Here is a 12892-nt window from a genome sequence, read left to right on the forward strand (position 1 = left end):
TAAAATGGATGCAGAAAATATACCTATGCAAAAGAAAAGGATCCTACAGTTCACTGAGACAAAGGAAGGGGGGAGTAACTTCAACCTGGCTCCAAAGCTTTTTGTAAAAATGTTTAGCAATGAAGGGGAAAAATCAGTTGATGCAATCTATAGTCTCATGACAAGCCCAACAAGGATTAGATCTACAATCTGCAGTCTCATGACAAGTCCAACAATGATTAGATCTTGGAAAAATTTTAAGAAGAAATTATAATCTTTTACTATGCAGTGGGTTGATACTATGGCTCTGACGTAATCTTGGAATGGATATTCTCATTTTTTAATTAGGGGATTTACATTTTTATATGAATTAAAAGGAAGAGACTGTAAGATCATTTTTTAATGGGCATAATATCTTGGGATTTAATTTTGAAACTATTGGGTTTTTTTTGAGAGATTCTTCAAATCTAAAGCAGGACTATTTAATATTTTATTTTTTAAATTGAATGGGTAGCTTGTTTTGGCTTGCTGTGATTTTTGCATATCTCAAAATCATAATGAAGTTAAAAAAATTATTGTTAAAAATGAGGGTTTTTAATGACTTTAACAGCTTGCAAAATCTCTTAAAATTTAAATACATGCTAAAATAAGCCCCCAAAGTTAAGCTGTTTAATTAGAATTTGAACTATTGTAGTTAGAATTACTTGTATACATACATATATAGGTATGCACACACGTATAAGAAGGCATATGAAAAGGAATATAAAGAAACTGTGTACGTACCTTGATTATTTTTGCCCATTTTTAGATGAGGAGGGCCCCTATCGTTTATCCTTATGTATTGAGATGTCAGCTAATGAAATAATCCACTGAGAGCTTTTTCTTTCTTTCTTTTGTATTCCAGAAAAGTTAGGAGTGCAGCTTGATGGAAGTGAGATGAATTTTCCTTATAGATCAACGGTTCTTTTCTCAGTTTAGTGTGAAGTTCTGGGAACAATTAGGGAGGGCGAGTTCTTGCCCTGTTCTTTGTTGTTGGAGATGAGTGCTGTAAAAACTCTTCTCCTTTGTTTATTTTTTTTTCTCTTAGAAAATCCACCCTTTTTGCTTGTTAAATAGAGCTAGCTTTTCAAGTAGGTCGCTAAAGTTATCAACATTTGCTAATAAGACATGCACATTATAACTGTACCCATTTAATTCAAAGGCCTTTCATGGTTAATGAGAAGTTGGTTTCAGTTTTGCTAACCTTGAGATTCCTTTGTAACTTAGATAAGAGAAATATGGCCAATATACAGCTGCTGTTATATACAGGAACTTCTTGCCTAATAAGATAGTATTGAAGACCAGAATTTGAACTTTTCTCTCTTTTCTTTTTCTTTTTCCTTTGTTGTTTGGTGTAGATTAAAAACATATAGATGTGGTTTTGTATGAACACAGATATGACAGATAAAAATCTGGAATTTCCCACTAAATAGTAGGATTTTATAGTATATCAAAAAGTTTGTAGATTTTAAAGGTAATATGTACTACTTTTGGATACTTCCAGGTATAATGAATTATACTTTTTTTTCTTTCATGATGTAGTAATAAATGTAATCTACTCTTTTATTTTCTGTACCTTATCCCTGATCCTTCTCTCAATTCCCTAATCTTCCCTGTTAAAACTTAATAAAACTTGTTTATACTGTAAAAACACCTGAGAATTTATGCTAGTTTGAAGAAGGGAAGGTTTCTCCACTATAACATTTATGGATGTAAGTCCTAAAATCTGGACAGTGTGGCAACTTTTCTGTGGATGGAGAAGGTAATAAAGAGCTTCCATTACTTCTCCTGACATGTTCTTTCGTGGTTCATTACCAAACATTCCAAAGATAGGGTTTTGGGTTTTTTGCAGTTTAGCAGGGATGAATGATTTATTGAACTGTATTTATTGAACTGTATTTATTGAATGATTTATTGAACTGTATTTATTGAACTGGTTTTTAATGTTATTAAGTTTATTGTTGATGTTTTATATTGTTAAACTTAAAGGTTTTATTATTATTATTGTATGTTTTTATAAAATGTTGTTAGCCGCCCTGAGCCTGCTGAGGTGGGGAGGGCGGGATAGAAATAAAATTTATTATTATTATTATTATTATTATGATAACATAGTAAACATAAAATTACATAAAAATGTAAAATTAAAAAATTAGTGGAAAGAAGGCACTATTGAACATGCAGGTTATTAATTCTGAAGCACAGATGCACTGACAGTGCTGGGCATTTTCCATCTGTAAAATGGGAAAGTGTTTATTCCATTGTTGCATGTCTGTGCACTTTTAGGGTTTGATGTACAGTTAATATAGCATTGTGTCTAACAGTGCAACGCTAAGCAGGTATACCCATTTCTGAGTCCACTGAAGAGCTTACAAGAGTGTAACTCTGGTTAGGACTGTGCTGTACAGCAGTGGTCCCCAACCTTTTTGGCACCAGGGACCGGCCGGATGGAGGCACCGTATTTGCCCCCCCGCACGGCACCTCCTCCTCCCTCTGTTTTCACAATTTTAAGGCCCAAGAACGGGCAGTGAAGCATCTCCCGGGCTCTTTAAAGGCCAACCACCCCCTCCGCCAATCAGCCAAGGCCGGTCCTGCCACTAGGCAATTTAGGCAACTGCCTAGGGCGCTGGGCTCCCAGGGGTGCTGAATTGGCTGCCACCCACGTGACTGCGAATGCAGGTTTGCAGGTGGCATACTGCGGCAGTCCCTGGGAGTCTGGATCTGGTTGCTTTCTCCCTGCCTTTCCTCTGTCAACAGAGAGGGCGCGGCTCTTATCATCCCACCAACTTGAGTCCTCTGCACAGGCGCAGCAGGAGCCTCCTGGCCTCGTGCGCTGCTTGCTGCTGGCATTGCCTCTCTCCAGTTGCTCTCCCAGTCCGGACCAGCGGTGCTTCAGTGTTCAAAGAGGGCTCCAGAAAGACTGCCGACTGCTCTGACTCTGAGCCTCCAACTCCGTGCTCAGTGGCCGCCTGCACTAGCTTAAGAGCAGAGCAGTGCTGACAGGCCACATATGTGTCAATTGCCTGCTGTCACAGCTGCCTTCCCAGCCTGCACATTCGAGTCACTTGAAGTCTGCCCATTCCACAAGACAGGAGTCTGCTGACTCCTGGATTCCCTCCCCACCAGGAGTAAAGTGTTGTGAGGTTTCGAATTTACTTGCAGTAGTCTCCACGTGTCACTCAGCAACAGGCTGTATGGGGGGGCAGGGCTTGCGAGGCTTTGCCCTGGCCAGATTTGCTGCAAGGACGTTGCAAGGAGAGTGGAAAGGGCGTGACCCCCTGAGCAAAGAAAAAGGAGTGAGAAAGACCAGACCCCTCCCTAGCTAATTCTGTGCTCCAGGCAAAGTGTGCTCTCCCTCCTATACTTTCATTATAAAAAGCACTAACCTAGTGCGAGCAGGGGTGGGGATCAGATTACCATGGTGAAGACTTTTCAGTAAAAGATCAGATTCCCCAAGCTGCAGCTGCCCTTTTTTGTTTTACTATGGTTAGGCATGTCTATTTGGAAATCAGTAAGTCTGCTCTTTGTTGTCTTTTTCTCTCAAATCTTGGGAACCATTAACCACTACCGTGTTCTGCATTCACTTTTTCAGGGGGGAAACATTTATTTGAAAAAGATAGTTTTGGGTGGGTCACCATGTTAGTCTGCAGTTGGGAATAAAATTTAAGTCCAGTAGCACCTTAGAGACCAACAATATTTTGATTTGTGAAGACAGCTACAATGCATAAATACCAGTCTATGTTAGTATGGCACACAGCCTGTGAAAAATGTTTTAAAACCATAATGTTGTTGGTCTTTAAGGTACTTCAGTTTTGCTTGCTACGTTAGCCCAGGCTAGCCTGATCTTGTCAAATCTTGGAAGCCAAAGAAAGTTGATCCTGGCTAGTACTTGAATGGGAAACCTCCCAGGAATACCAGGGTCATGATGCAAAGGAAAGCAATGGCAAACCACCCCTAAACATCTTTTGTCTTCAAAACCATGGGTGTCGCTGTGACTTGGTAGCATAACACACACGTTGCAGACTTTTTTTAAAAAAAAAATAGGATGACACAGCCTAAGCTTCTGGTTCAAAACTGAAAGCCTTTACTAGCCATGAGGCACCATAGAGGTAGACAGGAGTTCTACATCTCTATGGTGTAAGTTCTGTATGTCTGGTAGTGGTAGCCAATGAGTTTAGTGGCCAAATTGTGTGGCTTTCAAAGCCCCCATAACCCTGTCAGCCAGCTTGGAGAAGGCATTTATCTTTTTAAATTGCTTCCCCAAGCCAAACCAGCTGGCAGCTTGGATAACGCATTTAAAGTTGCTTTCTTTACACCATCTCGAGGTTGACTCAGCCTTCCATCTTTCCGAGATCGGTAAAATGAGTACCCAGCTTGCTGGGGGGAAAGCGTAGATGACCGGGGAGGGCAATGGCAAACCACCCTGTAAAAAGTCTGCCAGGGAAATGTTGTGAGAGCAACGTCACCCCAGAGTCGGAAACAACTGGTGCTTGCACAGGGGACCTTTCCTTTTCCTTACATTAAGCCACCCCTGCTGATTCCACTTCTGGTGATGTGGCAAGGTAGACATGGCAGGATGATGACACTTCATTAATGAGGGAGGCTCATTCATTTCTGGAGTGTTTGCTTCCACATGTGTGTTTAAGATCCCAAGTTACAGGGAATATCAAGTCCACTAGCACTACCACCTTGTGATTTGTGTGCTAAAACTGTTTTCTGTTTGACAAAGAAAATGAAAGGTTGTTGTATTACTTACTTTCACAATTTTTTTTAAAGTAGCAGTTTCAAGTTGGTTTCTTTGTTATTTTGTGTGTGTATATGTGCACATCTGGAAGTCATGTCAGCCCCTGGTGACTACTGGGGGCCTGGAGGATATTCAGAGATGGGGCTGAATAGAGCCTGCCCTACCAACTTTGTTATTCCAAGGTCTCCCATCCTAATACTTGCTAGAGTTGGCCCTGCTCAGCTTCCAAGATCTGGCAAGATCAGGCTTGCCTGGGATCTCCAGGTTAGGGAGCAAGTTCAAGTGTTGTGCTTTTCATTTTCCCCACAATTCATCAGTTTTTGAAAACTGGTTATCGGAGGGGGGGGGCACCAGAAGTCAGCCTTGTGTGGGCACCAGATAGTCTAGGGCTGGCCTTGCGATCAATTAGCTGATTGGCAGGGGTGGGGTCAGCCTTTAAAGAGCCCGGGAGGCGCTTCACCGCCCCTTAAAATTGTGAAAGCAGAGGAAGGAGGAGGCGCCGTGGGGGGGAGGCTGTGCGGCACTGCAGGGGGGTGGGGTGGCAAGACTGCGCAGCCCGGTTGCTAACAGGCCGTGGACTGGTACTGGTCCACGGCCCAGGGGTTGGGGATCTCTGCTGTACAGGACTGAGCTACAAATCAGATTTGAATCTCATCTTAGTCATAAGTGTTAGATGGCCTTAGCCTAGCTACTGAGCTACCTACCTGCAATACAGGTGTGATAATGAACATATGAAGCTGCCTTATACTGAATCAGACCTTTGGTCCATCAAAGTCAGTATTGTCTTCTCAGACTGGCAGCGGCTCTCCAGGGTCTCAAGCTGAGGTTTTTCACACCTATTTGCCTGGACCCTTTTTTGGAGATGCCAGGGATTGAACCTGGGACCTTCTGCTTCCCAAGCAGATGCTCTACCACTGAGCCACTGTCCCTCCCCTAATACTTACATTGATAAGGATTACACAAGAAAATATATGTGAAGTACTCTGATCATTCAAGAGTGTTAAATAAACCCTAAGTAACATTCAAAGAGCTGTAGTCTCTGGTTTGGTTCCCACTCTTCAGTTATCTGCTCTGCAAGTATCTGTTTCCTGCTATGCACATGGGTAACCATATTGCTTGGCAGCAAGAAATATGAACCATTTAATAGCTGCATATTCAGGGAACGTTTCTGTAGAACTCTTCATCTCTGTTCCCTCACCCCCTTGCAGGTGCAACAATGGCCCTGGGCCAAGCTGGGCTTTGAAATCCTGGCTGTTACATCCTTCCAGCAAGTAGGAGCCAATGGTCAGGTGCTCTTCACATCTCAGAAATTCATTCTTTTCCCCACAGAATGTGAAAACATGTTAATCCAGAACTATTTATTTAGTTTTTATTTATTTAGTTTAATTCCAGCCTATTTATTTAGTTTTTAGGATATTTCTATGCTGCCTCTTAAGAGTCCTGTTCAAGGCAGCTTACAATTAAAATCACTGCGATATTAAAAACAAGCCATTGGACATAACCAGCCTAAATACTAGGCATAAAACAAGCAGGCCATTAAAAAACTAATAAGATAACCTCCCCTCCCCCCAATTAAAAGCCTGGGTAAAAAGATGTTTTGGCCAGGTGCCTAAAAGAAAGTAAAGTAGGTGTCAGGTGAGCCTCAAGGGGAAGGGTGTTCCAAGGTTGAGGTGTCACTACAAAACATGCCCTATTTTGAATAGCCACTTGCCTCATCTCTGAAGGCAGAGTCACATAGAGAATAAGGTCTGAGAGACAGATCTTTCCTGGCAGGCTGGATAGTATCCAAACTGGCAGGCTGTCTCCATCCACACTGGTTCATCTCCATAAATGTCAGCCCTTCCTAAGATGAGATGGGTTACACCGTATGACGATTACACTGGCTTAGATCCCACAGAAAGAAGGATGAGGGTGATTTTCACTATCCCCCTCCTCCACTGAAAGCCTCTGACTCCTCCCCATATTGGCCACAGGAGTTGCTGTCCCACAGGAGCAGCATTTGGGAGGGGCATTTGGGCTGCAGTAGGATGAGGGAAGGCCAACAAAGTTGCATTCCACTAACAGAAATCCCTTTCATCTGGAGAGATTTCTGATGGATCCAAACAATTAGGTGCATATTTATATGAGTCCTGAAGGGGATGAATGGGTGGATGGAGGCAAGGAATGCATCTTGAACTTCTACTTCCCCCTCAGTCTGTAGGCCTAATCTAATTCCCTACATCCAAGGCAACAAATGATTATTTAATGGCAATCATGAAAGAAAAAGACAAGCTACCATACTGCAGACTGTATCCAAGTGTTTTCCATGGCAACGTGAATACCTCCATCTGCCCTTCATTATCATGGTCAGTGCCATACAGCACAGTTTCCTATTTTCACAGGTCTTCATCAAGCAAGTAAGACAGTGGAATCTTGATTCCACAAATTGAGCAAATGACTGTAGCACTCACAAAGATAATGAGCTATTTTGTTTGAACTTCATGCCTCCAAAAATCCTGAGACATTTAATAATGAATCATCCATCCAACTTTTCATCAACATTCTCCCCAAATGGTTCAGCTTTTAGAGAATAAGAACATTTCATTTTGATAGCTAGCATAGCTTGAAAGGATTCAACTAATTACTTACAAAACAAACAACGCCCAGCCCACCCTGAAAAACTATCTTACCCTAGTGCTTGAAAAGCAGGGATGGATCTAGCCCAGTGCATGGAAAGGAAAAGTAATCGGGATGCTGACTCACAAATGTAATGCACATTCAGGTATTCTGGCATTGGAGTAGGCATTGTTAACTGCATGAGAACAGAAATGGACAAATCTGAACCTCAGTTTTAACAAATTCTTTTAAAATCATTTATAGATAAATATTAGAAACAATATACAACATATAATATACTCGATAGCCTTTCCGTTTTATAAACAGAACTATAAACATAACCCATTTTTTCTTGATGATGTCAACATGAAAAACATAGGTTTAATAAGGTCTGACCTCAGTGTAAAGACAACAGAAATGAAGCAGAGTTTATTGCCATGTCTCTGTAGTAGTTCTCTATTCTTTACGATCTGTAAGAATTTTAAATGAGCTATGATCTTGAACTTCTACTTCCTCCTCTTCATATTATTGTTTAAACTAAGAAAGACATTATGCAGGGCTTTTTTGTAGCAGGAACTCCTTTGCATATTAGGCAACCCACCCCTGATGTAGCCAATCCTCCAATAGCTTACAGGGCTCTTAGTACAGAGCCTACTGTAAGCTCTTGGATGATTGGCTACATCAGGGATATGTGGCCTAATATGCAAAGGAGCTCCTGCTACAAAAACGCTCTGGCATTATGTAATGTATTCTGTATAAGACTCTTAAGAGTCAGCTACTTTCAGCCTCCCTCCACCACTCCTCCCCCTTGCCTGCCCACCCTCCTACTCTTTCCCTCCTTCCTTTCCCACTACCTGTCCCAGGGTCTCCACTTTGCCTGACTCCCCAAGCAAGAGGTGCTTCTGTGACCATCCCCACCACCTCCTCTCATCTCCACCACCTTTATAGTCCCTGTCTTGCTCACTGTTGGTCTTCCTGCCTAGCTTCTTTGCTTGGCTGTGGTACACCCCTGTCATTCCTGTTGCCTTTACCTGTTCATCAGGATGCTGTGCAAGGAAAGAGATTCCAAGGTGCTGTAATTATCTTCTAATTTTACATACTAATGGGGGTTTTCTTCTCAAAGTTATCTGAAACAGACTTGGCCTAATAAATTAAGGCAGTCCATACCTTAAATGTCACATGAGTATCTGTAAGTAAGGGTCCTTCAACTTCAATTATTGGTGTAGACTGATCTCTACTGATTACGTGAATATTTCCACCTCCTGTGGGATCCAACCCATCTGCCAGATTTTGAGCTGTGGCACCATCTGTTGTAGTAAGTGCTTTAGCCAAAGTATCGAATGCTCTGAAATAAGAGTAAGTTCATCAAATGTGTTTCTTTCCACTTCTATTAACATATTTATATATTAAGAAGCAAATACATCCACAAATAATTTTATTTATGTATTTTATTCCTTTGTACCTTGCCTTTCTCCTAATGGAGACCCAAGGCAGCTTACATTGTTCTCCTCTCCTCCATTTTGTTTTCACAACTATCCTGAGAGGTAGGTTAGGCTGAGAAAGTGTGACTGGTCCAAAGTCACTCAGTGAGCTTCCATGGCAAAGGGAGGAATTTGAACCTGGTTCTCCCACATACTAGTCTTAACATTTTTAACTACAGCTTCACATTGGCTCTCCAATGCATCTACTTACAGATAAACCAATAATGTTTCTAAGACAGAGTGCATACCGAGTTATCTCACTTGCTGATTGGTCTTCTTGCTGAATTTCAGAAGTGTCACCGTTATTAAGTGACTCATTGAGACTGGCAAGTGACGTTACAACATTTGCTAGTGTTCCCAAGGCACCTTGGCTCGTCTCAGCCTGTAAAAAATTATATTAGTAAAAATATTAGTATTATATGAAGTTAAGACATATTTTCTCCTGAGGTAGCCAACAGATTCTTTATTACTGGGGTACCCTCCGGATAACTGATCGGAAGAATGTGGACTGAGTTATACTTCTAAGGAAGAAGGGCATGGGCATCAAGGCATCAAAATTAGGAAACAAACTGTGTAAACAAAATATTAGTTATTCAAGGAAGGTGAAGGAACCTACCTTGGAATCTGTGGCAAGGAGCACTGTACCATCATCCCGTATTAGCGGCTGCTGAATATTTACAAGCATCCCTGAATCAAGAAGACCAGTAGATCTGTCCAAAAATGGGAAAATGTATATCCAAGAATAAGAAATATTTTTTTATTAGAAAGCTGCACCATTTCCCATGAACAGCACTATTGTGCCACTCTGCCAGCTTCTTTCCTTCTTTGGATCTAACCCCTTGGCAATAACTTGCAGTTCAATATCAGATGAGTAAAATTAATTTCTACAGAATGTATCCTCAGAAAGTATCTCCATATCCATATTTATATGAAATCTATTAATTAACATTCCTTTTAATGAAACTCTACCTCTTATTTATATCTCTGTAGAAAGCACTACGGTTTTACATGATATAACAGAGATGAAATGCATTTGACAAGCCTCTGCCTCATGAAGTTTATAATTTCAGAGCCTTGTCTCAAGCTTAATTGTACAATTCGTTTGAGATGAAGTCCTGATATGCTGAACTGGGTCATGCAAAACTTAACACAAATAAATAAAAGATTATCGCTATCTTTACTTAATGGCTACACCTAAACTCCAATTTGTTTGTAATAAGAATGATTCTGGTTGATTCCTCAGACTTCTGTCCCTCCTCTTGTGTGCAGAGTTGACACAAATAAATAAAAGATTATCGCTATCTTTACTTAATGGCTACACCTAAACTCCAATTTGTTTGTAATAAGAATGATTCTGGTTGATTCCTCAGACTTCTGTCCCTCCTCTTGTGTGCAGAGTTGACATGGAACATTTCCTGTTTGTGGTTTGAGTGGTTTAACAAACCAGGATTGGAAACCATTCTGGCTTAGAACTTTAATAATAAGCAAACTGAAGTTTGTTAAAAGTACCTGAACCATGCCTTACGGCAGGTTTTATTTCAAACATGGAAGTTTCAATCTCAGTTACGGTTGAAGGAAACAAGGATCAGGAGAACATACATGAAGCCAAGAATAAACCAGACAGATTTTCAGCAACAATTAGAAAATGTGGTCATTCACACACAAAATCCCGAAGCCTGAAAAATTAATCTGGCTGCTAAATTTTAGTGCTGGCTCCTTGACTACAAGAAAATTTGTCAAGGCATGGTGCACATTGTCCAAATATATACAGGAAGCTATGATATCGTATGCACATAAAAGCAGGAAAAAATAGTTCAATTGGCCTTGAACTTAAATTAATTTAATTACATTGGAATTCTGTCTTCTGTTTTTGTCAACAGAACATCTGTAATCTGACTTCTCAAGAGCTCTGCACTACACATTTTTCCATTAAAGCCCATTTTCCACTTACCTAGCTCCATCTTTATCAGCTACAAAGGTTGGAGTTGCTATTAGAGGACTTCGCAAATCCTTTCTGATATATATTTTTTCTGTAGAAGCAGCACAATTAGTTGGTTTCTCCCTCTGCACATCAAAAGGCTTCCTTTCACTTTGTACAGCTACACCACAGGTACAGAAATTTGAAAACAAATACTTATTCAAAGGGTTATAAAAAGTGTGTAATTTTTTCTAAAGCAGGAACTTCAAACTTGCATGGCTCTGCTTATTCCAGTTTGTGCTGGTTCCGCTTCTGCTTCATAGATCAGTCTTAGAAAGGTGATGACTGAAAATTAGTGTTCATGGGTTATTCAAGGTTCAATTCTATTACCCATCTTTAACATCTATAGACATTTAGGAAGATTATCAATGGTTCTGGAATCTACTATAATTAAAATGCTGATGACTCCTAGTTCTATTTTTCAACATCACGGAGGTCTAGTTATGAACCAGTACCTGGAAAGTGTCAGCTGAATGAGAACTACCCAACCAAGTTTGATTGAATATGAAATAGGTTTTGCTGGCCATTGTTATCTGTGTTATTTTGCTGTTTCTAGATCTGCATGCCTATGGCTAAATACTCTGCTCTATTAAATATAATATACTTACACATGTTAGAAATCATACCTGAACTGGCAATGTATTTCTGCAGACAAATAAGACTATCAGGCTTAATAGCTAATCATAAAACAGCTTCAGAGTAGTTAAGGATGGCCAGTCTTATTATGCTTACATTTTAGACATGTTAGAGCCTAGCCTATCCTTTGAACTTTTAATCTGAACCACAAGAAAATTACTGGTTTGCTGCCTCTCAAGTAATGCCTTCCTTAGTAATGCTGCATCCCTATGCTCTGCCCTGCTGTATGGCCTGCGTGTTATGTTCTGACACACTCCCCTTCTTAAGAGACCCTGCAAGATATTTGACCTCAGCATGCACCTTTAACTAAGGTTACGGTCTTAGGCTTTTGTTGGTGCTCTGATGGTGCTATCATTATCTGATTCACAGATATCACTGCACTGAAAAAACCCCAACAGAAATATAAGCCATTAACAGAGTAATTTTAAGCCAGTCTACTCATAACCCTATTGGGCCTGTTCAGTGGGGCTTACTCCCAGGAATGTGTTTCCTCCCAGGAATTTGTAAAATATATTTTAAATGCTCCTTAAGAATATTATCTAAATAATGAAGCTTAATGGGTTTTTTTAAATCTTATATGGGATGATGACAATTTATTAACCAAACATAGGAAAAAAATCTTAAAAATAGCAACAAAGTAGCCCCTAAATAACATTTAATACTTCACAGACAAAAGCCCCATTTATGTGCTGTGGACTCACATTCCATTTTCATGCCCATCTCAAGACATTTTTTTAGCCGACAAAACTGGCAGCGATTTCGATGGTGTTTATTGATGATACAATCCTGGTTGCTACGGCAACTATAGGTCAGGTTTTTCCTCACGCTCCTTTTAAAGAAGCCTTTGCATCCCTCACAACTGACAGCACCATAATGACGACCTATTAAAAAAATTAAAAATACATATTCAAAAAGATGAGAGATTTTAAAACTATTTTTGTAACACGCTGGGCATAATGCTCAATTATTCCTCAGGTTTCTTTTTTAGTTCTTTTACATTTCTGACAGCACTAAATAACACTCAGATGTAATTTAAGGAAATTTTTGTGAGAGGAAAATCCTCTGTGATCAAAGCATCTGCCAGCACTTTAAGAACACTTATGAGCATTTATTTAAAAAACGAGAGTCAAATATAAGCTATTACAAGATGCAAAAGAAAAAGGTGGCCTGGCTTTTGTTAAAAATTAAAAGATTATTAGAGTTAGAAGTTAGAAGGACTTGAGATTCAGTTGGCACAGATAGTTGATGTACAATAAAGCCAAAATTAATGCAGAATTTAATAACAATTATGTTAGACATTCTATCTTGAGAGTGTGGATATCCTCCATGTCCCCAGTAGGGGTCAGTCACCAGAGGTCACCCTGACATCCAGGTGTGAACGTATGCACATGCACATACACACAAAATACCAAAAAGGAGACGAAAGAAAGAAATTAAGATATA

The 12892-nt window shown here is 40.1% G+C and overlaps 1 protein-coding gene across 3 annotated transcripts in view; it reads right to left on the reverse strand.

Moving 5' to 3' along the window:
- NR2C2 (nuclear receptor subfamily 2 group C member 2) overlaps positions 1-12892 on the reverse strand; it is a 52833-nt gene that overhangs the window by 11594 nt on the left and 28347 nt on the right. For all 3 annotated transcript variants that reach the window (XM_060239625.1, XM_060239624.1, XM_060239626.1), the window contains 6 exons: positions 12151-12330; positions 10787-10934; positions 9452-9545; positions 9084-9217; positions 8522-8699; positions 7429-7550 (listed from right to left, as the gene is read on the reverse strand). In XM_060239625.1, the coding sequence (XP_060095608.1) occupies positions 7429-7550; positions 8522-8699; positions 9084-9217; positions 9452-9545; positions 10787-10934; positions 12151-12330 (856 nt within the window). The remainder of the gene's footprint in view (positions 1-7428; positions 7551-8521; positions 8700-9083; positions 9218-9451; positions 9546-10786; positions 10935-12150; positions 12331-12892) is intronic.

This window comes from Heteronotia binoei, chromosome 5 (genome assembly GCF_032191835.1).
Source record: "Heteronotia binoei isolate CCM8104 ecotype False Entrance Well chromosome 5, APGP_CSIRO_Hbin_v1, whole genome shotgun sequence".
Lineage (NCBI taxonomy): Eukaryota > Metazoa > Chordata > Lepidosauria > Squamata > Gekkonidae > Heteronotia > Heteronotia binoei.